This window comes from Pungitius pungitius, chromosome 10, assembly GCF_949316345.1.
Source record: "Pungitius pungitius chromosome 10, fPunPun2.1, whole genome shotgun sequence".
In the NCBI taxonomy this organism is placed as follows: Eukaryota; Metazoa; Chordata; class Actinopteri; order Perciformes; family Gasterosteidae; genus Pungitius; species Pungitius pungitius.
In genome coordinates this window covers 13,019,737-13,044,161 of record NC_084909.1, presented here as the reverse complement: position 1 = coordinate 13,044,161, position 24,425 = coordinate 13,019,737, and the positions used below count along the sequence as shown (strand labels likewise).

General features: G+C 41.1%; 2 protein-coding genes across 3 annotated transcripts; both read right to left on the bottom strand.

Annotated features, from left to right (window-relative positions):
- Positions 1-3,515: 3,515 nt before the first annotated feature.
- Positions 3,516-15,451, bottom strand: LOC119206623 (acyl-CoA-binding protein-like). 2 transcript variants are annotated; one of them, XR_005118219.2, is made up of 5 exons: positions 15,302-15,451; positions 14,172-14,289; positions 11,754-11,816; positions 11,492-11,595; positions 3,516-4,621 (listed from the first exon to the last, which is right to left on the bottom strand). XR_005118219.2 is itself a non-coding variant. In XM_037457563.2 (4 exons), the coding sequence occupies exons 1-4, from the start codon at positions 15,314-15,316 to the stop codon at positions 4,548-4,550; spliced, it is 270 nt and encodes an 89-aa protein (XP_037313460.2). In that variant the 5' UTR covers positions 15,317-15,450; the 3' UTR covers positions 3,516-4,547. The 2 variants fall into 2 exon arrangements, 1 of the variants encoding a protein (XP_037313460.2); XM_037457563.2 differs by lacking the exon at positions 11,492-11,595 and having other exon boundaries at positions 15,302-15,450.
- Positions 15,452-16,653: 1,202 nt separating this feature from the next.
- c10h2orf76 (chromosome 10 C2orf76 homolog) lies at positions 16,654-24,002 on the bottom strand. The gene is made up of 5 exons (XM_037457562.2): positions 23,571-24,002; positions 23,442-23,492; positions 20,364-20,401; positions 19,790-19,871; positions 16,654-18,744 (listed from the first exon to the last, which is right to left on the bottom strand). Exons 1-5 carry the CDS (start codon positions 23,749-23,751, stop codon positions 18,668-18,670), a joined length of 429 nt encoding a protein of 142 aa, XP_037313459.1. The 5' UTR covers positions 23,752-24,002; the 3' UTR covers positions 16,654-18,667.
- Positions 24,003-24,425: the final 423 nt, after the last annotated feature.

The window sequence follows — 24,425 nt, the reverse complement described above, 5'->3', positions numbered from 1 at the left end:
CTGGCCTGCAGCTGGATGCTGAAGTTCTGGCTCATAGCTTTGTTCAATGCAGACACAGGGTCTGGCCTCTGTGGGACCAGGGCTGTGGTTTGTGATGGGGACGGAGGAGGTGGAGGAGGACGTGACGGGTGGATGGAGGCTGGAGGATAAACAAGCAGAGGAGGCTTCGTCTCCCTTATATCACTTCTCAAAAGGAAAAACCAAATCAGGAGAATTAATCACAAATTATCACATCTCTTGTTATTCACTTTTCACCGTCTCCTCTTACTTCCTCCTTGCGCTCCTGCGCCTCTTAGAAAACCCATTTCCTTAGCAACCTTCCATCAACCATATTGGTCTTCCCATTTCCTTAAATGCGTAACATTTCCATCATCAACTTTCTGAATTTTCCAACTTCCCTTTTCAAAACCCATCCATCATCATCTCTTGCTCTCATAACTTCCATCTTTTGCTGCTGGGGAACGACCCCATTCTATATTATATCATCACATCTATTTTCTATTAGTGCATTTATCTAAACTATTTTCCACGGACTGATTTAGATAGAATAGAAACCTGCTTTTGTCTTTATTGCTAACAGGAACTTTAATTCTTAATTGTTTAAGTAGCGCAGAGTAAAGAAAAGTTGGCTTTGAGGGATTTAAACTTAAAAATTAAATAATAATAAAAAAACACCAGTCCGGGATTGCTAGTCAAACGGATGTCGTCACTCTCCTCCAACTCAAGTTGATCCTGGCCTCACAAAACCAAACTAATCCTGTAACGGACCAGGGCAGAGGACTTTGAGAAGAGTCATAGACTCCCTGTGCACAGTTTCAGGTCCAAACCTTGAGAGGAAAAAGAGTTCTTGAGATCCGACTCGAAGAACCAATTACGTTAGAAAAAGAGAAGACACGTCTGCCACTCAATTTCTGACCTGGAAAATACTTTTGTTGTGTTACAGAATGTGTAGCCCCTTTTTTCAATTAAAAATGAAAGATAATTAAAGTTTCTCTTGAACTCTCCCCATAGTGGTGGGCATAATTTCCACTGAACTCTTATATGTGTGTTTGAGTGAAAGCTTTTGTTGTGCTTCAAATGGCTTTGTGATGTCCATGTGAGCTTGTTGCTGCTTGGATGTGTGTGTGTGTGTGTGTGTGTGAGTGAGTGTGTGTAAGTGTGTGAGTGTACATGCAGTTAGTGCAGAAAGCGTTTCTTCATTGCAGACAGCGGTGTGTGTGTGTGTGTGTGTGTGTTTTACTTCCCTCATCATTTGAGGATCTCAGCATGGATGCCGTCTCCCCCTCACATGCAGCCTCCTGCTCCCTCTCCTCACGTCAATCAGATTGTGTGCTGTGGAACCTGGTTGTTGTGGTTCTTTCTGCGGATCAGCCTTTGTGGCAGGGTGCGGTATTGGCGGACATGTGATGAGAAGAGGGCCTCCAGCATCTGTTAGACTCGGACACATAGCAGAAAAGAAACCCATTGGTCATCTCGTCTAGAAACCTTTGTATTCAGTCATACGTTTCTTATTGACTACATTCACATTCATGCCATCCAAACATTTTGATTTATCTTCATATTTCTGTCTCATCACATCCACAATGTGTCCCTCCGGAGGACTCATTTCCTTTTTACTTTTACCCTGTACACCACCCATCTGTCAGGCGTGGTAAAGTATACTTTTTATTCCTTAAAACAGGGATGGGCAACTGGCGGCCCGCGGGCCGCACGCGGCCCTCGTCATCACTCAGTGCGGCCCTTGAATAGATCAATAATAATTTTAAATTTTAATAATTAAAAAAAAAAAAAAAAAAGGTAATTACATTTTTGACCGATAGAGGGCGCACCGTTCCCAGACAATAGCGGGCACGGCCGCTTTACAACAACAGAGAAGAAGAACGTCAACAGTCATGGCCACTAGCAGTGGAATAAAGAGAAAACTTGACATAGACTCACCGACGATACACTGTTTCATTTGATGCGCATTGGGACCACAAACATTGACATTGACATCCAATCCATTGTGAGCCAGCAGGCCAAACCACAGCTCTCTCATTAGCTTCAATTAATGTTGGGCCTCTGTGGTTTTCTGCTATTATTGAATGAGAGCTATTTGCAATAAGTTTAAAAAAATCTTTTTTGTTGTTTGTGATGAATGAGTTCAAATGCCTTTTGCACTTATTTTTTAAGCATGTTTTGTCTTATGAAGGACATGTTACAATGCATTTATTTTATAAGCAGAAACTATTTGCAATCAGTTTTTTAAGCAAACTTTGTTCTTTGATATGAAGGAGTTCAAGTTACTTTTTGCACTTTTTTAAGCAAACTATCTGTCTTGCTAAATTAAAATGCATTTATGCAGAAAATAGTTGTATGTTGGTGCAGTAAACACACAGGTATAAATTCATATTAAAAAAAATCTAATTGAGAATCATTTGTAGTGTTTTTCATATCCAATTATTTCAAGTGCGCGGTCATGTGGCCCTCCAATGGTCCTCCTGAAAGAAATGTGGCCCTCCTCATCATGGAAGTTGCCCATCCCTGCCTTAAAATATAGTCGTCACTATAAGTCTTGATTTTCTTTTACATAGGAAAAATACAAGTTAAAACCCAACCAAAAATATTGGTTAATAAATATAGGTCAAGGGCGCAAATATCTGTTCTCAGATTATTATTATCCGAAACACAATATTGTTCCTGTCTTCCTGTTGGGTCAAGGGCTGCGATTATGCGATTTCAGTGTTGGTCTGAATACAATCGTTAGTTCGCAAAATCAATCCTATCTTCCCCCCTCGGTCAAGGGTCACAACTAATGTTGTCCCTGTCTTCCTCTTGTTTAAGGGTCACAACTACTATTGCCCTTGTATTCCTCTTGGTCAAGGGTCACAATTGTCAATTGTCCCTGTCTTCCTCTTGTTCAAGGGTCACAACTATTATTGCCCTTGTATTCCTCTTGGTCAAGGGTCACAATTATACGATTTTCGAGTGTTAATCGTCAATCCGCAAATTGCCCCTGTCTTCCTTAGTAAAAAGTTGGATGCTGATGAACCAGAAATACTTTACAATTACTTTTATGATTTCATACACATTTTTCAATAACCGGAAAAAGACAAGTTATCCTCGTTAGAGACCCAATCAATAACCGGAATTTGGATTTTATAAAAAGAGGGAAAAAAAAAAAAAAATGTAAAAAAGTACCAAATACTCGTCTGTAATCTGTTATCACCCATTACAATTCAGAAAACCCCGTTTGAAAATTAGAATATCAACTTCTTACCCGATTTGTGTGAAAATCTTCCTTGATTTGATCGTGTTGAAGTCAATCAGGCCCCATTTGGTCGCCGGACCCCACTCTCTAAATCTGATGAGGTTTGGGGCAGAATCACTTTTGTTTTTGATCCTGAAGAGGCCTTCTTTCCGGACGTCCATAGAGTCCCGACGGAACTTCAAACGATCCCACTTCTGACACCAAATTGTGGTGGAAGATTTTGCACAGACAATCGTAAAGTAAGAAACAAAGGGTCCGAGTCAAATATGTCTTTCTCCGTTTATTTCCTTGCAAGGGAAGAAAGGTCACAACAGCTACATGCTCTGCAGACTGTCATGAACCAACTTCCTGCCCCCTAACAGAACGAGGCAGTTCTTATACACAAGTTCAGTTATCAGTGGCGTCAACAGAAACCTTGACCATCTTGTTGAGTCTCTACAGCCAGGATACTCAGGACAGCTAGTCCATGTAAGACACATCAGTTCTTTGACCATGGACTCGCCCTCCTAACACTTGAAAACAAATACATACGACCTACTTTGTTTAGTCTCTAGAGCTAGGACGCTGAGGACATTTATCAGTGTGGAACACTTCAGCTCTCATACCATGGCCTTTCCATCTCAGCACTTGCAATTAATAAACTGGTTATACAAATGAAGCATTTAGAAGAGTTACATATATTTTTGCCATTACATTCCTCCCTCACTGAGAGCAAAGCACTCAACCAGATCACAACTCTAAATGGTGGAATGAGCTCTCTGATGACATCAGAACCACAGACAGCTTCTACCTCGTCCGACTATACCTTGACTAAAAACACTTAACATATTGTAGCACTTAAATTGTACTTTTAATGGCTCTTATCTATAGCCAGTTGTAAATCGGCTTATTTGATGAAATTGCACTCTGTTTTTCTGAATTTGTATCCTTATGGTTGAAATGCACTTTATGTAAGTTGTTTTGGATAAAAGCGCCAGCTAAATGACATGTAATGTACATGTTAAGAAAATCAGACAACAAAATCCACACAAAACAGTAGAACAATTTTATATTAAAATAACTGGATAATGTGCAGATACACATGGTTGAAATCATTGATTGAAATGATGGTAATGGAGGCAAGTTCATGATCATACATCATTGGTTATGTAGGCATATGTAATCTCCACCATTAGCAAGCCACCAGACACACATTTGCTGTCTAAGGATACACTTTGGATTTTAAGGCGTTTTACAGTATGAGGATCAGAGACAACTTCCAATGTTCTCCATTGATCCAGCAGTTGATCCAGTGTGGTTAAATTCCATATTTCTCCTTCAACTGCTTCACCAGGTTGATGTAGTCATTCATGGCATCATCTTTGCTCCTGCCTGATGGTAAATCAAAATACATTTAACAAAAACATGGATAAATGAACAGAGCAATAAAGAGTATTTTAACTTTTAGACTAGTTTTTTTTTAGACTAATGCTTGTTGCATGCAGTTAGTAGTTATGAGGATTGTCTCAGCTCAGTCCTCAGCTGGTCTGTCTCACATGAAGCTTAAAGATTGGCTTTGACAGTGAAATTAGACCTGCTTCTCAACTTGATGACCTGGTTCCCTATGTAATGGAGTATTTGCATACTAGCTTTGGTGAGAAAGTGAAATGATTAATGTGAATAGAGCATATTATTAAATAACTCTTCTGGTTTCTCACTACTTGTATTTTATTACATAGATTTACATAGAAGTGTTTTCTATGGCTGATAACACTCAACACTCAACTTTACCGATGAATAGGGTGTGACAACTGGTAGATTATGTAGTCATAGCGGTGCCATAACAAAAGAAAATATATTCAACAGATTGAGAAAGGGAATAGACAAATAACAATACAAAAGAAAAAAAATAGCATTTGTATCAGTTTTAATTTTGTTGCCCAAAACTATGACGAAAAATGTTCGTTAACGACCCTTTGATCAAGACAAACGACTAAGATGACTAAGACGAGAAGAAAATGGATCTTAAAAAATAAAATCTATTTTTAAGACAAAAATGTTGGTGGTGACGATGTCACAATACTTTTTTTCCCCTGGCATGCACCTAACAGACATGGGCAAAGTACTGCCCCGTATGGCGGTTGTTAAATTGTCATGAAAATATATTCAACAGATTAAGGACCCAGAACGCTTGGGTACTGTGGGTGCAGCGGTGGTTCTTGTGCATCGATACGGACCGCGTCGACTATTTTACACTTCGGCGAGTGTGTGCTTCCTTGGCCTAGCTCCGCTGTCTCAGATTAGCTAACTGTTAGCAGGCTAAAGCCGTGGCACTTCAGAGACCGATGTGCGTGGAGATAAAGACCTGTTATAACAGCTCAGGGCTGGTCGGCCAGCAGAAGATGTTGATGCGGACCTGGCTGCTCCGTTTTCTGGCGACAGTAGCCAGCGTTTCGAGACACGCGGACATCAACCAGTTCACACGCCACATCTTGAGAAGACGGTCCGTCTTCGGCCACCGTACGTTCGTTACTAAGCAACAAAGAACGCGCAGGTGGAGGCTTTTGATAGACTGCTCAATGCAGGTGAAGGATGTGGTGGCAGAGAGCAGGAGGAGGAAAACCCACCAGGTCCCTGGTTCTCATGAAGTCAGCGGAGCTTTAGACCCTTGCAAATTTGTTAAATTACAAGTTCAAAATGATTTTTCACATGTTATTTATATTAGCTCAAATAAACACTTCATCCATTTGCCCCTCTGTCAAATTTTAGAACCCATTGTGGCCCACGAGTCTACAGGAATCGACCTATCCTAGGTCTATAGCAGGGGTGGTCTAGATATCTAATGGATAACCAAAGTACTGCAAGCTAGACCATTATGCAGTTGTAGACACAACACAGGGGTCCCCGGGCCTGAGAGGGGAAGAAAGGGAGTTTAATATGGCTTTGTGACTAAAAATAGACTAAAAGGTCATTTGTTTACGTCGACTAAAACTAAGAAGGATTCAAATGAGTGTGACTAAAACTAACATGCATTTTCGTCTAAAAGACAAAATCAAAGATGCCAAAATTAACACTGATTTGTATTCATTCAGTAATTATTTATTAATTTGTTATTTTATATATATTAGTTTTAGTGACGATTTGCGTAAACACCAGAATGTTATGAAGAGTGAACATTTGGATTTATCTTCTTTGCCATGAAAATGAACTTAATCGCCAGAAAAAAACATTTCCATTGCATTTCTGCCCAGCCAAAAACAGGACCAGCTGGCATCACGTCACTGATACTGTTTGTAAGGAGTTCGCTTCATGCCGAACTACTTAGCGTTTGAGCCCGGGGAAGGCGTGATTGACACGCTATATGCTATGCTCACTGTAATGGTAAAATGTTATATCATAATCTTATGCTAAAAGAGTGATTATTGTCTGTAATGAAGCAATGTGAGAAGAAAAGGGAGACCCAAAAGTTGTCTTTGCAGCTGTGTGAAGGAGGACAGTCAAACCGGCCTTCACCCGAATGCTCGTACAAAGGAACCCTGTTACTCCCATCTTTGCCTTGATTCGTTTCCTGCTTGATTTATAACTTTTCATTTGTTTTATCTCACAGGTGGTTTAGAGTTTCAGGCTTCAGTAGCTCTCGTGTCTGCATACCACCAGAAATGACCTTCATGTGTGTGTATAAGAACTCAGCATTTTCACTGCTCCACAGTGACAGCACCGTGATACGTGCCTGTGTAGTTGACCTCCTGCTTGCAAGCAATAAATGGACTTTCTGCAACTTTGATCATTCATCAAGACTCCGTTTTATTAGACAAATCATTCTCTTCTACCGAGCTTATTGAAATATTCCGCAACATCACTTCGCGTGCCCTGTGCTACATAAAAACGCTAGACTGACGTTGTCCTGATAATCCACGCACGATGGTTCTTTTATTTTCCATAAAGCACATCTTTCATTAGTTGTAACAATACAAAGCACCGCGCGCAAGCGGTCAAACGTCCTCCCAAACGCACTGTATTTGCCCTCTTTATAGTTGAGGCACAGTTGTTAAGTGCGCCACCCAGTGTTAAACAAAGAAAAAAATAGAAACCTGAAAACAAACGGCATTTGGCTCTTACAATGTTGTTAACACTGGTGAGATCAAGCCTAGAGATCACAGATTGCCTTAAAAGGGAAAATGGTGCTTGAAACCACTGTTCTCCCTCTGTTAACCATGGTTACAAACCAGGAAACACGTGCAGTCATAATTACTTAACAGGGCTATTGTTGCTAGTGAGAATGAACCTAAATCAACTATTTATCAGATCATCCAGAACTTCAAGGAGAGAGGTTCAAGTGTTGTGAAAAAGCTTTCAGAGTGCCCAAGAAAGTCCAGCAAGCGCCAGGACCGCCACCCAAAGTTGATTAAGCTGCTGGGTACCACCAGTGAAAGGCTTGCTGAAGAATAGCAGCAGGCAGGTGTCGGTGGGGCAATACAAAATAAAATGAATTGAATTGAATCTGCGCGCACAGTGAGAAATAATTTGAGGATGGGCTGGTGTCAAGGAGGGTATCAAAGAAAACACTGGGACAGACTTACATTTTGCCTAAGGTCCAGGGAATGGACTGCTGAGGACTGGAGTAAAGTAATGTTCCCCTTTTCAATTCTAGATGTTTAGGGTTGAATGAAGAATGGTGGCAAAACATCCTCAGAGACAAACTTCTAACCATTCAAAAACAGTTTACTTACATACATGGCCTTTTTCAGTATGATGGATCCTTGCCATAGGTAAAAAGAAATACAGTTGTTTGAGAACAAAACATCTACATTTAGGGTCCACAGCCAGAAAACTCCACAGACCTTAATCCAATTGAGGAACTTGGGGTGAATCCTCAAGAAGCGGCTGGACAAACAAAAAACTCCAAGCATTGACTATGCAAGAATGGGCTGCCATCGGTCAAGATGATGACCGAAACTTAATTGACACCGCTGGGTTTATCGCTGCGGTAAGTCTGTTGCGTCACTTCCTGTCACCAGCGTGTTTGATGTCATTGAACTTTTTCAAAGCTCTAGCGATACCAAGTTGATTCTGTCGTGATATTTTCAGTACAAGCGGCAAATTATCTACGTGAGGCGTTCAGCACTTTATCGTTCAAACGAATAGTTGCTTAGACGTTGTTTAGCGTTAACGCTACCTCTTTTAGCATTAGATTAGCAGCTAACCATGTGATGGCACCTCTCCCTACCTCCCCTGGCCCCTGCTCTTTCTTGTTCGGTATGTCACATGTTTAGCCATTCCTCTGCCTCCCTTACGGATAATGGTACATTTAAGAAGTGCAGTATATTTGATAGGTTGGAGGGGAGGCTTAGTGAGTTAGAAGCACGGCTCCGCACCATGGAAGCTCAGTCAATAGTAGGGCTGGGCGATATAGACCAAAAGTCATATCCCGGTATATTTTGGCTGGATATCAATATACGGTATATATCCCGATATTTTCTCCACATTAAAGGGAAGAAAACCTGAACGCAAATGTCAAAGCAAAGTCACAGCCAAATATAACACGTCATCAGTCGTTTAATTGAAACCAGCTATTTCAGTAAGGAGTTGCAAAATCAAATAAATTAAAATGAATAAATAAGCAGCGCCAGCCTCACTGCTCATTTTAACAGATACGTCACAACTTCACAACAACCGGGAGTTTTTCGCGCGTCATTGACTTAGCAGGCTGTGATTGGTAATCGGGACTGGAGCTGTCCCGGCCGGGACAAATCAAAATTGACCAAATTTGGGATGTCCCGGGTAATACGGGACGGTTCGCAGCCCTACTGTAACCTGTTTATGGAACTCCCTACATATAACGTTGTTTTGTTGCTCATCGGATACTTTAAATCCGAAGCATCTCCAAATTATTGAGCCAGTGGCTTAATGAACCAATTCCTCCTCCGCACGCTGCGCAGACGTTATTGCTTCCTCCATGTTTGTTGACGTGTGTGTCCCTGCCCCTCCCCCCTCTGCGCGTCAAAGAGGATGGGCGGGGCGAGGGCGAGAAGCAGTGCAGAGCGCTCCGGGTCGACAGCTTGCTTTCAGAGCGCAAATTGAAATATATCGATGTATGCGAAATTGTTCAATTCCATATCCCATTAAAAAATATATCGATATATTCGTTTATACCGATATATCGCCCAGCCCTAGTCAATAGCTGCTGTAGTTAACCAGCCATCTCCCGTAGTCTGCGCGGACTATATTGGTGTATCGTTTGCTCCTGCTAACGACACACCCGCTGAGGAACGTGAAGTTAGCGAAACCTGGGGCCATAGTTACTTGTATACACGGGGCCAGAGCGGGCGACATCGAGTCTTAACTTATACTGCTGGCTAAGGATAAATGTAAATACAGTAAGATTGTAATTCACGTTGGCGGTAATGACTCTCGGTTACGCCACTCGGAAGTCACAAAAGGATCGGTGTGTACATACGCTAAAACAATGTCGGACACGCATGTCGTCATTCCGCCGCTGGTTGTCGAGGTGGTGCCCAGTAAATAATGTGGGCTTTGTTGATCACTGGAAGACGTTTTGTTGTGTGCCTAGTCCTTTTAGGAGGGACGGCATCCATCCAACTTTGGATGGAGCTGTTGAGTATTAAATATAATCATGCATGCTCACGCTAGACTGAAATTACACTTGAACAATAATTGAATAATAATAATGAGTGGAGGCCATGTATGACCCGGAGCACACAAACATGTTGATAAAAAGGCTGCACGCACTCTCAGGGTCACGTCCATACATGGGACTGGGGTGGCCATGGCTCACAAGCATAACATCCTAAATATGCAGTGAACCTGTTGCTAAAGAACTGCACGCACTCTCAGGGTCAAATGTAGATAAAACTGAATATTGAGAATAACATGTCTCACACACAAACTATCTTAAGTATGCAGTGAACTCTGGCTGGCTGGCTCAGGTTAGCCTGGACCAGCCCTTAGTTAAGCTGCTCTAGGCTTAGACTGTCGGGGGACTTCTTAGGACACACCGAGCCCCTCTCTCACACTCACTCTCTCCTTCCACAATCATCCATGTTTTATTAATGTACATCACTAATTAAGCTTCTTTCCGGGAGTTCTTTGTGCTTTCTCTCCTAGCAGGTCTCTGTGGATCATAGTTTCGTAAAGACCACGGTTCTGACTCCTGGCATGGCTCTGCTGACACCTGCTGCTGCCATCATCATTACTTTAAATATGATTCATATTACTGTCGTCATAAACCAATCTGTCTGCTCTCCCTCCCCACAGAAGCCTCTGTGGATGGTGGTTCGAACTGATGGTGGTTGTCCCTGCAGTGGTCCTGCCGTACACTTGTTCTGCTACTTGCAATTACTTGTATCATTTCTGTTAGAGGAATTGAATGTATTGTACATCTTTTACATTGTTGATTCTGTACAGATGACATCCATTGCAGTCTGGCCATCCCGGGAGGGGGATCCCTCTTCTGACGTTCTCCTTAAGGTTTCTTCCCTTTTTTCCCCCATTGAAGGGTTTTTTCATATTTTGGAGAGTTTTTCCTGTGCCGATGTGAGGCCCTCTGAGGCAAATACGATTTTGGGCTATACAAAATAAAATGAATTGAATTGAACTCATGAACAACAGGAGACGTGATGATCCGAGAGCCTGAAGGGATGAACATCCCTGTGCTCCAATGGGGCTCTCCGAAGGTCAAGGAGCCGCCTCCATCATAGTGAACCAATTAAAAATGCTATTAAAGACTATATAATCCGAGCGCACTCTGTATTAAGCGCCTTTTCATTGCTGTTGCTAGATGGCTTGGAACAGGTCCGTGCATGTATGACTGCAGGACAGAATTCTCCTGTCACAAATAAACATTGTCATAAAGTCTCAAGTCTGGTCCTTGCTTTGGTCCCGCGACAGAGCTCAACTCATTTCTAAGAACCTGACCCAGTTTCTTAATGGCTTATCATTCTCTCGTCCCTATGAAATGGGAATCTCTCTTACATCGCCCCCCCCAGTCACTGGACCCCCTGCCTAGCACTAGGGTTGCGTATCGTTTGAATTTGAACGATTCCGATTCCTTGTTTCGATTCCCAGCGATTCTCGATTCTTTTAAGAGGCAGGGTCAAAAAAGTTTAAGTTTAAGATATTTTAAATGAGCTAGCTAACCAAGGGTCTTTCTGAAAGAAATAGTCAGACCTTCTCCATCAATGTTAATGTGGTGAAATGGGCATACAATGGTATTTATTTGTTCTCATATTAAAAAACATGTACCTGATGAGACGATTTCTGCAAAAAGACAGTAGACATCTGGAATTTGCCTACATCAACAAAGCTTTAGCTCTGCCTGATACCATCCTGAAATCTTTTCCTTAAGGCTGAAAATAAATGCAGTGTAATTGAGAAAGGCAAAATCCTGCAAGTAAAACAAACTCATTTGATATTTCAAACTATTGGACATTTTTCTGATTTGACTAGGTTGAGACATTAAAAATACACATTTTTCAGAGGGACACCATTTACAAAACTGATTTACCTTTCTGTTTCTCCCATGCATCCCATTTAGCTTTGCCAGTGAAATCAAACATCCCTGGGCGACCTTGAAAAACAAGAAAGACAAAGAAAGTGAGGAGGGGGGAGATGCTTAAAAACAGCACTGCTAAAAAAAAAAAAAAGAACACATAGTCATGCCACAACATTTCAATTGGATTGAAATCTGGACTTTGGCTGGGCCACTCCAAAAACTTAATTTTGCTTCTTCTGAGCCATTCAGAGGTGGACCTGCTGAAATGCTGTGACAGGGCGGGGTCGGGGGGGGAGGTGTAGTAGTAGTTACGGGCAGACCGACCGACGGGTGAGGTAAAGGGGGTGTCTGCTGGTGGGCGAAACTGCGCAGCGAGGAGTGAACAATTATAAATGTGATGAGGGTAAGTCACCTGTGTTTCTTCCTGCAGTATTTGCCATACTGCCAGAAGTGTGTGTGGTACTGAAGTCCTTGGCACACATATTATTACCTTCCCTGGCCACAGAAAAATGTGTTACATCCAAGAGGATTTCCACATATGCCCGTATAAATGGGTGATTGGGTTTGATGTGCAGAAAAATGTACCATGTATGAAGAGGGCTGTTTCTGCAGTTGGATCAGAATGAGTAGCTGTCCCACCCTGAATCCCTTCCATCACAGGCCTTCCTTGGTTTAAAACAAGGGCCTATTACTCAGATTAGGGTGAAGCCTGCATGGTGCTGGTCCCCCCAGTGACAGACAAATGAGCCTTCTATTTAACTGTTTAAATGAATTTAGATAAAATATGCGAGAGTAATTTCTACACCATTTGCAAACTGTTAAAAATGACTTGCAGGCCAGACTTTTTTTGTCCAGTCTTGTTTGTTCTGTGCACATTATTTCAGAAGGATATTTAGAATTATACACAGCTAATAGAGATTTGTGCATATGGTTGTAAAACATATTCTTGCATTGTGAATAAGGGTTTGATAAGGACTAGTCTTTAGGGTAAATTTCCAGAGGAACATTAATTCCCTCTGCTCACTTTTAAGGCAAATTAGGCTAAATAATAATACATTTTATTCACATAGTACTTTATATGGTAGGCTACTCAGACACTTTACGGTAAAACCAGCGCATTTAGCACATGAAAACAGTTACAGCAATAAAACCAACAGATAAAACATCATATTAAAAGCATTTAAAACAGTCTACAACTTTCCTAGTAAGTAGATATTTTTAAATCTCTTCCGCATTCAGTTGGTCCGTGATTGTCTGCCAGGTTTTTTCCCTTTTTTGCATATTATATGCTTCACCTCCTCATATATTTCTATAATCAGTTGCTGCTCAGCGGGTTAAAAATATTCCGAACGCGGCGTCTTCTCCATTTCTGCATCAGTAAATCTGTGATCGATACCGTGGTCTATTTAAGAAAGCCGTGGACGCAAGCGTGCAACAGATTAAGTTGCGACGAGCGGATCGTAAAATGTTTTGTTTTGTTGCGTTGGATTTAATTTAATTTAATTTAGCAATAACATCCCACCTTGCAACTAACTGTTTTGTGGGTTGTTCCTTTGTACCCTGTGCCATTAATAGAGCTTGTCAATTTTGTTAAATTAAACAATAGCAGTGACTTAATTACCATTGACAGTCAATCTGCCCATTCCCTTTTTAGCGTTGTACATTTTTCCCTTTCAAAGTTAAACCGGAGGGGGAATTGTTACACCATATGTTTTCTTTATTTTTCTGTACAGGTACCAACATAAACATGTTTCTTTCATCAGGAAGCAACAAAAACAGTCTAGTTTTTGTTGATACTTATAGAGTGCTCCCAGTTTAGAGTGAGCTGGTCAGGCACCAAGGACACAACTTGGATTAAAAAAAAATAAAAAAACACTTTCCTGTGATGCAGTTTACAAACAACGTAATAACTTCCACTCGAAAAATGACAAAAAATCTCCACTAAGGAGTTGGACTTTCTCCATTTCTCCTAATATAAAAAAAGTATATATATTTTGGGATTGTTCAGATTTTGGATCTAAGAAAATACAAGGAGCAGGAGAGCAATGGCACCTGAGGGACAAGAATCAGCAGCAGAATACAAAAGTTGCTGTCGGTGGTAATGTCATGATGTTACAAAATTGTTTTTCTCTCATTAAACCTTTGATATAAGCTACCAGGAAAAAACACAGCAATGTCAGATGCACGGAGCCTGTCCTAGACCTAAATTAAATCCTCAATGAACTAGCACTTGTCAACTTGACCATAAAACATAAAAATGTACACAAAACCCCTTAAATTTTGTGTTTACCTGGGCTGCGTTTTCAAATGTATTCGACATGAGTCTTTAAGCAAGAAGCAAGCTTCTTATCCACAAAGAGTAACACAAAAATTGCACTTTAAATCTTGCAATACATTTTATGTAAGGCAGGAGACTGACTGCTTTCTCACCTGTATTGACATCACCCACAGTGGCCTGCTTAAACAGGGAGTAGACCTGAAGCATTTCTTCATCCGTCGGCTTTGCCTTCAGCTGCTTCACTTCAGCTGCTGCATCATCAAATTTAGCCTATAAAGGAGAGGGCACAAACTTGTAAAAAACGCTAATGGGATTAATGAGTTGTTGATGGTGATGCTAACAACAGTAGGTCAGAGGTTGATAACGTAGCGGTGCAACTACCTTGCAATAACAACAGCACAATAACTTCGTGCTTGCGGTGTCTTGTTTGACACGTAATGAAAAAGTTCCGTTGCCCTATTTGCTTTAAAATCATTCAAAGTATTCTGTTGGACTGAAACAAAGAATATATGCAAGTGTACTAGTGAATTACCTCCAATTGTGATTACATAAGGTTTGGGCTGGCTCAAGTATATAGTTCTAGTAGAACTGTTGTTGAAGCTAATATAACACCTCTCCTTGAAACCAATGCATTCAGACTGGGAATCTGCATATATATTCAGTGTTACTAAAAATTGAAAGAAAACATATTCACTTGGACCCCTCCACACACAACAATGTCCCAACTACCTGTACCACGCGTTGTTTGGATGTGGTCGGTGAAGAAATCTAACGTTGGTTAATCTATTATAGAAAACTAAATGGAGCAAAGGTCGGCTTGCTGGCAGTGGATGGCAGGTAACAGGGTCTTAATGCATATTCCATTTCAACACCTAGTCAGATGACAAATTTGATGCGTGTTTGACTGCGAGGCAGGACACGGAGGAACTTAATATAACGTTACATCGCAATCCTGCATCATGTAGATGGCTTACGCTATGCATCAGCAGCTACGCTGAGCTTTTTATTTTCCCAGCTTTTTAAGTTTCCAATTTTACTAATTAATACATGTTACTCTTTACTGGAGAGTACAAAAGCAAAATACTCAATGTGGTGGAATGGTAGCTGTTAAGTTGCATCAGAGTATTGGTTAGCAATATTATTTTTGTTTATTTAGCATTGGCTCTAAGACAAGGCAACAAGCCCAACTACCATTCTAGTTAGCTAACGTTACTAATGTCGCTCATTTTGCCGCAAAATAGCTGCTTATTGCCGAAATGGTGCACATTAATTCCATACATACCTGGAGATCTGCCATTTTAATAGAGGGCAGGCGACAGTGACTGTGAAAGAAAAGTCCACCAAACGGCCAGGGTTCATGCAACCACTCTTCTTCTGCTCAAAGGTGGTCAATTCTTCTTCTTTTTTTTGGCGGGTTACAGCGTTGATAGCTTATACCGCCACCTACTTTACAGGAGTGTGTAAAGGGAATTATGGCGAGGCTAGACTATTCAAAAGTGGACAGTAGGAATGTCTCCCCCTATTGCACAGGAGTGTACATGACTTGGTGACAGTATTGTAGAGAATTTTGGTATTATTATAAATAATATAAATAAAGACTTAAAGAAATATTTAAATAAAAAATAAACAAATTCTGGATTTGAAATGCATTTTTAGTCAGGAATCATAGTAGTGTATCTGGTAGTTGTTTGGAAGGGTGAGATGAAGCTGGGGGCGGTGAGGTTAAAGATTTTTGAGAATGAGAGAGAAAAAAATTATCTGAATGGGCTTCATTGGCCATTTATGGAATTAAAGAGGTTCGGAAAAATCTTAAAAATTAAACAAGGATGTACAAAAGAAATAATATATATATATATAATTTTTTTTGATGTCTAATAATTTGATGTCTGGAAAGCTAACTAAGATGGCGGCAGACCCAGATCTTTCCCCAGGTAAAGGAATCCACTCCGCCCTTGAGAGCGCCGCCGAGCCTGTCACAATGCAACAGTTGTCCACCCTGCTGGTAAACCACCGTACCGGTATGAAAGACGACATGACGACGCTAATCCAGGACTCCTCTGAATTACAGGGTGAACCAAGACAACTGTTTTTTGGCGGGCGGATCGGGAAACACTTTCTAACATGTGCATTGATACTTTTTTCGCGAGGCTGCAGCCTGGCACCCCCTAAAACTCGATGCTTTTGCCTCACACGACCGACGTATTTATGTTTTTCATATCTACTTCCTTAAAAGACAGTCAGTCCGTCTGACCAATCAGGGTCTGCCCTCGATAGAAAGGCCCTACCCTTTCCGTAAGAAGTTAATGTCATTGTGTTCACTTATTTGTCGTTGTGTTTTCCCATTTGTCATTGTGTTCACTTATTTGTCGTTGTGTTTTCCCATTTGTCGTTGTGTTTCCCTACTTGTTGTTGTGTTTTCTTATTTTCTGTCGTGCTTCCCTATTTGCCATTGTAACTAAATGAAAACACGCCAAGAGTCTAATTGATACGAATGAATAGTTAGGATATATCACCTCATGTATACAATGTAAGTGTAGATAACCGTATAGAACTAGAACTTTATGTGTGTGAATCTGTGTATGGGCGGATCAGTATATATTATTCATAATCGGACATCAATTCAAGCAGTGAATGTAACATTCAGAAGTTTATTAAGAGCTAAATAAACAAACAGAACTTTACAAAGAGCATACCACGCAGCGACATTCCAGATGTTCTCTGCATTGCAAGACTGTACAGACATGTACAGTATGAGACAGTGTCAGACAGTCTGCGGGACAGTGGATGCTTGGCTACAGCGTGTGGTGTTCACCATGTAAAGTTACGGCTCGAGAAAATCTAAATAAATGGTTCCTGTCTTCAGCAATGATAGCGCTCGTACTGGACGTCGTCGTGATGTCCTAACAGGTCTTTGTTATGTCGGAGAACTGTCTCCCTATAAAACGTTAATCCGGCTGATATCGCTTCTTTATCAATGAGGAAGAGAGCTGTCATTTTTACGGGGGAGTGGCAGACTAATCCATCTGGCTCAAATTACCTGCTTCGTCATCTTATCCTGAAAATTATCCGGCTAACTCCGTTAGCCACGTACGAGGAACGGGGCCCAGGTCTGTAGTAGCCGCCTCAACAACCCTCCAATCAATAAAGTAAAAGCAGGACTGTAATTCTAGCTGAACCTTGGTCAGTTTGACAGGCGATGCAGATATGAATTCATGCCTATAGATTTGGATAAGATGAACCACAACGTGATCAGGGAATCCAAAAACTACACGGGGGTGAGAGCGGTATGCATCCTTTATTACAGTGTAGCAGTGGTTGAGTGTATTTTTTCACTGGTGCTGTATGTAATATGCTGTCTGTATTCAGGCAGTTCTTTGCTGAGGTTTGCCGTTTAAGTCAGGTATTATAGCTCCATGTTGGTGATCTGGTCAGCCAGTTGGAGCGCCTCACTCACACAGGCAGCAAGGCAGAGATCCTCCTTGTGACACTCGCATGCAAAGGCAAGTCTGTGGTGGTAGTCAGTCGGTCATCAGGACTGTAGCATCTCATTGGCAAGTCAGTAGTAACCGAGTGGCAATCGTCAGTCAATAAAGTTTACCCATGGTCATGAAGATACTCATTTAACGTTACATGGACTTTGCATGCCATTTAATTCCCAACTGAGATCGAGTTGTGCCTCTCTGAAAATCCTTCCACCGACCACTTTCCGAACTCGGCGCTACTGCGGTTATTCCTGCATGTCGTCGGGGTTACGAGTCTGCATGCTCGGCTAAAGCCGCTGCCGACCTTCCCACTACGCTACAGCGGCTCATGTGCGCTCTTCAAGCACGTCCCTGGTTTCAAAACTCTGCCAATCACTCCTAATAGCTTGTCGAAGGATCTCAGCATCATTAAATTAATTAAAAACTAGAAGAGGCGTATTCTGACCGGCTGTACAGTCTCATTTAACCTCCGCTTAGTTCATGTCCAATAGTCTGTTAATGTACAAATATCAGCTGTCTATTACGGAATCTTACAGACACAAACCAAACTGATGGCATAAAGAAGAGTTAAAGCTCCATTATTATTGGACATGGCTAAAATCCGGTCACCATGCTGCCGACAAGCCAAAGTTGTATTGGGTGCCCGCTCCTTTTGCTTGACCCACGCTCCTGATCTTGAATCCAGAATCGATTGCTCTTCCTTGAGGTCCCGGATGTTGTGCTTGAATTTTTTGCGGTTGAATATTTTAACGTTGAATTATCTGTGGTTGACTTTTTTAACATTTAAAAACATTCAGATACATTATTCAGTGCTATAAATTCAATCACCTTTTTCTTTCAAAACCTGATGACACAGATTTACTTTCATAGAAGTCTCTTCAATTGTGTTTATGTCTTTGGTAAAACTCTACTGAATGAGCCAAAATGGTTGCAATTAAAGGTTTTCAAGTATAGTAGTGGGCATTATATTCAGTTATTTATAAGCAATGTTTAAAGAGCAACACTCAATCTGTTAAATACATTTTTTTTAATATTGAAAATTACTGTAAATTCCCACAACAGCCAGAAACAAAAGGACATAATTTAAATTTAAATGCATACCAGTCTGGTGGACAATATACTTTGGTTTTAAAAAACAACCACACATTATTAGTAAAATACTGTGATCACCAAGCAGTTTTGGGATTTGCTTTATAGAGACTGTAGTCCTCTTTCCTGAAGAAGGCCACTTCGGTTTCATTTGCTGAAAAAAACAAAAAACAAACGAATCTTAATAAAATAAAGTTGACATTCGGAAAAAAAAAGGTCTAATCAAACCTGTCGACACACTTTTCCACATTCCTGCACTCATATGGTGTAAATAATGTGACAACGGTGGAAGGGTGAGGGCGGGGCGCTGTGACATCCCCATTGGGATTTTTCAGATAGTTAATTACAGAGACGTTGTTAGGCCTATTTTAGCCTAAATTCTGGACAAGGTGGAAGAACGAGTACCTTAAAGTCTTCAACAAAAGACACAAACATTATCATTCCTATACGAGGACGACGCTACAAGAAATCAATGAAGATTACCAAGAGTAGAAAATGAAAATTGCTAGTTGAAAATGTTCTTCCTCCGCGACCAGTCACGTCTGCATTGACTTCGCATAGAATTTACTCACGAATAAATGTAATGGTGTTCTCATTCCCCTCTTGGATGTATGCCGCCAGTGAAGTATGTTACACTAAGGTTTTGTTATACATTTGTGTGCAATATGTTCGTATGATATTTGCTTGAATTCCCATATACGTTTTGTGACGTCACGGGAGGCCACACCGCTCTAGGCTGATAAGCTTGAATGACAAGATTAAATATTTGAAGAATACATTTGTAAATAGTGTTTTTTTATGTTTAATCTTTGAGTATACATTTTAATATTATAATCTGAACACCCATGTGGAGTCCTTTGTTTACCTTTTCTTACGTTTTTATGTTCCCAATGACTTGTGGGTAATTCCCTCGGGAAAAGTCAGCATCCAATGCGGACTCAGAACAGGGGGCTCAAAATGTTTTCCAGAAAGCCCTCAAACACTGAGCCGTGTTAACAAAAACCCACCATTACAATTATACACTGTTTATTTCTTTGTCAGTGGAAAATCTTTGTTGTTTCAGGTTCAGATAATTATTTTCTTCACTGTTTATACATTACAATCTGCATGACTGAAAATTCATTTTAGGATCAGGTGTTCCCTAAACAAAGTAGGCATAACTTCAAAATGCTCAATAAACAGCAATGACAAACTCTTACCAACGCCAGCAGCTTTAAGGGTGAGGTTATCTTGCAGAATGAGATTTTCATCATCATCCAAACTCATCACCAACTCGTTAGTCTGCAAGAAAAAGGTTTACACTTGAATGACAGCATGGGTTTTCAAAAGACAATAGAATTACTGTAACATACCTATATTATTTCTCATCATCTTTGAATTCCTAGTAGCCCAGCCAACTATGAAATTAGTATGCAGAATGAACCATGAAATGGCATTTACAAAAAGGTATGTCAGTTGTGTTCCACGGACAGATCCAGTAGTCACCAGATGTGCTTGGCCTGAAGGTAGAATTTTGTACCGTCTTTACGGATAACATCAGACATTATGGATGACTGTATGTTAACAGACTCACCAGACGCCCTGGCAGAACATTTGGTACCTATCTAAGCAGGGTAGCTTTTTCTTATTGTACAGAGCTGTAATTTGCGAAGATTACCTTCTTGTTGTACAGTTCTAAACGACACACACACACACACACACACACACACACACACACACACACACACACACACACACACACACACACACACACACACACACACACACACACACCTTTGCTCCATGTGCTTGGTGGATAATCTTCAATGTATCTAAAAAAAAAAAAAATTCCAGAATCAGATGAAGAGCATGTATCTGATCACCTTCTCGCCCAACTAGTAGTAGTTAGTTCGCTTCATTCGCGTCCCGCTATATGTGCGCATGGAAGGAGGCGTGGCTTATCTCCGTTCCTTATCTCCGTAAAGACAGTTATAATAAATTTCACTATCCACCACTATTTCTGCTCTTTATTTGTTGTGGAATTTCACAAACTTCTGCGCCACAAATGGTGTTGTGATTGGGTTCATGACATCATCCGTCTCCGCACACAGCCTGAATTTCACCGACTTCTCCGGGAAGTTCGTCTGGATGATCACCGCTTCCAGTGCTGCTTCAGGCTAACCAGAAGCCAGTTTGATGATCCGTTGTGTCGGTTGGTGCCAGTGTCTCTCGGTTAAACACAAACTAAATTACAGGCGTTCACTTTCAGCTGCCTGTGTGTCTCCGGAGAGCGGCTGTTTCATAAAGGGTATTCAAGCTGTAGCAGAAGGACGGTGATGACGAGCGGAGCATGAACGCTAATTGGCTCTCACAAGACATTATTTTTCTAAAGAAATATTTCAACCGCAACCCTGTGTGGTCCCCAGGTACAAGTTTTTTGCGGCCCTCTAGGTGGCGCTCGCGGGCAAATGTTTGAGTCTATAGCCCTGAGTGCTGTACATACGTATCCATATGTGATGGATGACACGTTGTGTACCAGTATTGCCAAAACATCCCTGGCAGCTTTTTTTTTTCCTATAGCTTTTCGAAATAAATTTCTACTGAGCAGAGGTCGGCAAACGCTGCAATGGAGTTGTAATGAGTTTGGTAGATTTTCAGCAATACGTGTGAATGTGTGACAAATCAGGAAACAGACGCAGAGACATCTGCTGCTGTTGGGTAAATACAAACAGGCACACGTAGGGAAACCCAGTAGCACCGGGTGCGAAAAGTGGTCGGTGGAAGGTGGCGATGGTAGGTTCCTCCGGTGGTCGGCGGAAGGATCCTTTTTTAGTAGCGTTTAGTCCCTCATGCAAATTACATGTAAATGAGTATCTTACGACCCATTGGAACTTATTCACTCGAATGAATTTAATTCAATGAAATAATACATAACAATATAAAATAATACATAACAATATAAACATATATTTATGCTTGAACAACATTTTTATGACTTTAAACAGGTCTTAGCAATTTAAAAAGTTACGCTATAAAAACAAATGTTTGTTTCAGTTGCATATATTTTGCAGAACAAATTTTTTCATGTTTTTGTGCCTGACTTTTTTCTTAAAACTTGAGCGCGAGTCTGCCTTTCTAAAGATTAGACAACAAACAACACCAAGGGGTGGCTTTGCTTGGTATTTCGACTGATGTCATTCCAGGGCACTGCGTGTAAAACCATCTTGAGCAAGTTTCACATTGTATCTACTTGGGGATAAATAAATTAAGTGTTTTCAGGAAACCTTTAGTTAAAATAAGATTTAACTGTTAGATATACATGGAAATTGTCTTGGCGGTTATACATGTGAATCCATATTGTACATATTCGTCCGACCACTCTCTTTTTTTGCTCGACATAGTTAGTATGAAGGGATTCAAATATTAAGAAAGAAATCACACAACGTACCATCACGACAGTCACAATTCGACTACTGAGCGTGCCAAATTCCCTGCAGCACAGATGGGCAAAGCGATTTTGCGTGATCACCTACAGCCAATGATGGCCAAGCGGGGCGTGTCATCACGAATCATATGAGTCGGGTGTGTGTCTTGACCTCCGCCGAACCCCTGAGACTGACTCACCGAACCCCTCGGGTTCGATTGAACCCAGGTTAAGAACCACTGGTCTAACATATAATGGCAATAAACGTTTCCTGACCGATCCAAGGTGTACCCAGTCTCTCACCCGAAGTTGGCTGGGATAGACTCCAGCCCCCCGGAGTATAGGATAAGTGGTTTGAAGATGGATGGACGGAAGATGTGTGTCAGAGTCTTTATATTCATTCATAAAACTGCTCCATAACCAATAAGCTGTTTTATGAAAAGCAAATGGTATTGAGTGATCCTGGTTGTTGAACAAAGTTTAATGAAGCTACACTGCAATAGAATGTTCATTTGTATTATACTCAATATAATTCTAATCAAAAAAGCTATTGATAGCCTGGTTCTGGTGGTGCTATTGTCCATGACATTATTTGCCATAAATATTGAGTTTTATACTTCGAAATTACTCAGAAGCATGTTTCAAACAAAGTAACAGGTGTAGTACAACAAGTACAAGGACATATGCCATGATTTTGGTAGTTCTACCATTCATGTCAGTGGGGCTATTGAACGGTATCTGCAATAAATATTCAAAAATATTCTTAGAAAATACTTAAAAGCCACCTCTAAACAAAGTAAAGAGTGTAGTACAACAAGTACAAGCTCATGGACGTATGTCATGATTTTGGCGGTGGTACTATCCAGAACACTTTTTTTAAGGATTGTACTTGGCAGACGGTCTCTGTGCATTCGCCTCGAAAGCGACCGCATTTTAAAAACAAAATGATTCGTCTAGCTCGCTGAGCGGTCTGTTTTGGTAAAATGAAGGTTATTACGGGGTGTAGTTGGTTGTCGACCTCACTACGGAGAGGTGTCGTTTGTGTTTTAACGTCGTTTCGCTGACGAGCTATTGAAACGCGAAGTCTGAATCTGTGAATATCTTGCTAACTTTACCGAACTTTGTATTGATTTCTAAAGCCTCGCATTCAGACGTACTTCACTTTATTCAAGACGCTGCGTTACTTGCAAGTCGATGTGTTGTGCTACATTCTCAATAAAGTTTGAAAAAATAACACTTAGGGCAAACCCATGGTCGTAAGATACTCATTTACATGTAATTTGCATGAGGGACTAAACTAAACGCTACTAAAAAGGATCCTTCCGCCGACCACCGGAGGAACCTACCACCGACCATCGCCACCTTCCACCGAACACTTTTCGCACTCTGTGTCACTCGGGAAACCAGTAGGTGTAAAAACAGTGGGGGTGTAACACCGGCATACGTACCATAAGCGAACGTCTTGAAAGGCGGGGGAAGTCCTGGTCTCGTTGCTATATCTGAAAGGGTTTACCATTACGTCATAATACCTTGTGCTACATCATGATAGGATGTAGCCTGTCGTTCTGTTCACTTACCTTCTCTGACAAGCTGAACAAAGTCCTGCACCGTTCCGTCCAAACTGACTCCGTGAAAAACTAGTGGTCTAAAGTTCCTGTGCTCGAAGGACCGGACCAGTCGAACCGTGACCACCGCTTGAGCCCGCTGCTCCGTGCCCCGCAGCTCCGTGGCCCGCTGCTCCATGCCCCCTTTCCTCATTTTAAACCTAACCACCTTATGTTAATGAGAGTTCAACCTTCGCGGGCGTGTTGCTTAGTGAAATGATTGCGTTGGGATTCTTTTTATTCTTCTTCTTCTACTTCTTCTTCTTCTTTTTCTTAAGTTCTTCTTCTTGTTGTTAGGTTATTAGAGGAGTACAAACGGACATGTATGTGCATGCCGCCATCTACTGTCCCGGAGTGTGCACAATCAGGAATGTATGATATTTAAACCAGTGGTTCTCAACTTGTCTGGCTCCGGGACCCACCCATCACCCCTTAATGACAAGCCGCGACCCAAATCGTCAAGGGGGGGGCCTTCGCGTTCTAATTGCCGCGCTGACTGAAAACATGGACGGACGAGCCGAAAAAAACCGACACTCCGCTGTCCCTTCAAAATAAATTAAAAACATTTTTTAAATTTTTCCATGCAAAGGCCCGCGACCCACTACAAACGGGTCCGCGACCCACTAGTGGGTCGGGACCCACCAGTTGAGAAACACTGATTTAAACCACAACAATACTGTTACTATTAAAAAGAATAACAAAATGAAGTGCAAACTAAATTTAATATGTAATAATTTAATGTGCTTTTCGCACATTAACGCCATTCCATTAAAACATTTGAATAAAGCACTTATAAACAGAACTTTGGCCTTTTCTCAATATGCGTTC

Coding starts and splice junctions, on each gene's coding strand:
- LOC119206623 (XM_037457563.2), bottom strand. Junction 11,817..14,171: donor TGTGGGTGATGTCAATACAG/GTGAGAAAGCAG, acceptor TTGTTTTTCAAG/GTCGCCCAGGGATGTTTGAT. Junction 4,622..11,753: donor TGCATGGGAGAAACAGAAAG/GTAAATCAGTTT, acceptor ATTTACCATCAG/GCAGGAGCAAAGATGATGCC.
- c10h2orf76 (XM_037457562.2), bottom strand. CDS start 23,751: ATGAGGAAAGGGGGCATGGAGCAGCGGGCCACGGAGCTGCGGGGCACG. Junction 23,493..23,570: donor TGTTCAGCTTGTCAGAGAAG/GTAAGTGAACAG, acceptor AAACCCTTTCAG/ATATAGCAACGAGACCAGGA. Junction 20,402..23,441: donor TTTCAAGACGTTCGCTTATG/GTACGTATGCCG, acceptor TTTTTTTTTTAG/ATACATTGAAGATTATCCAC.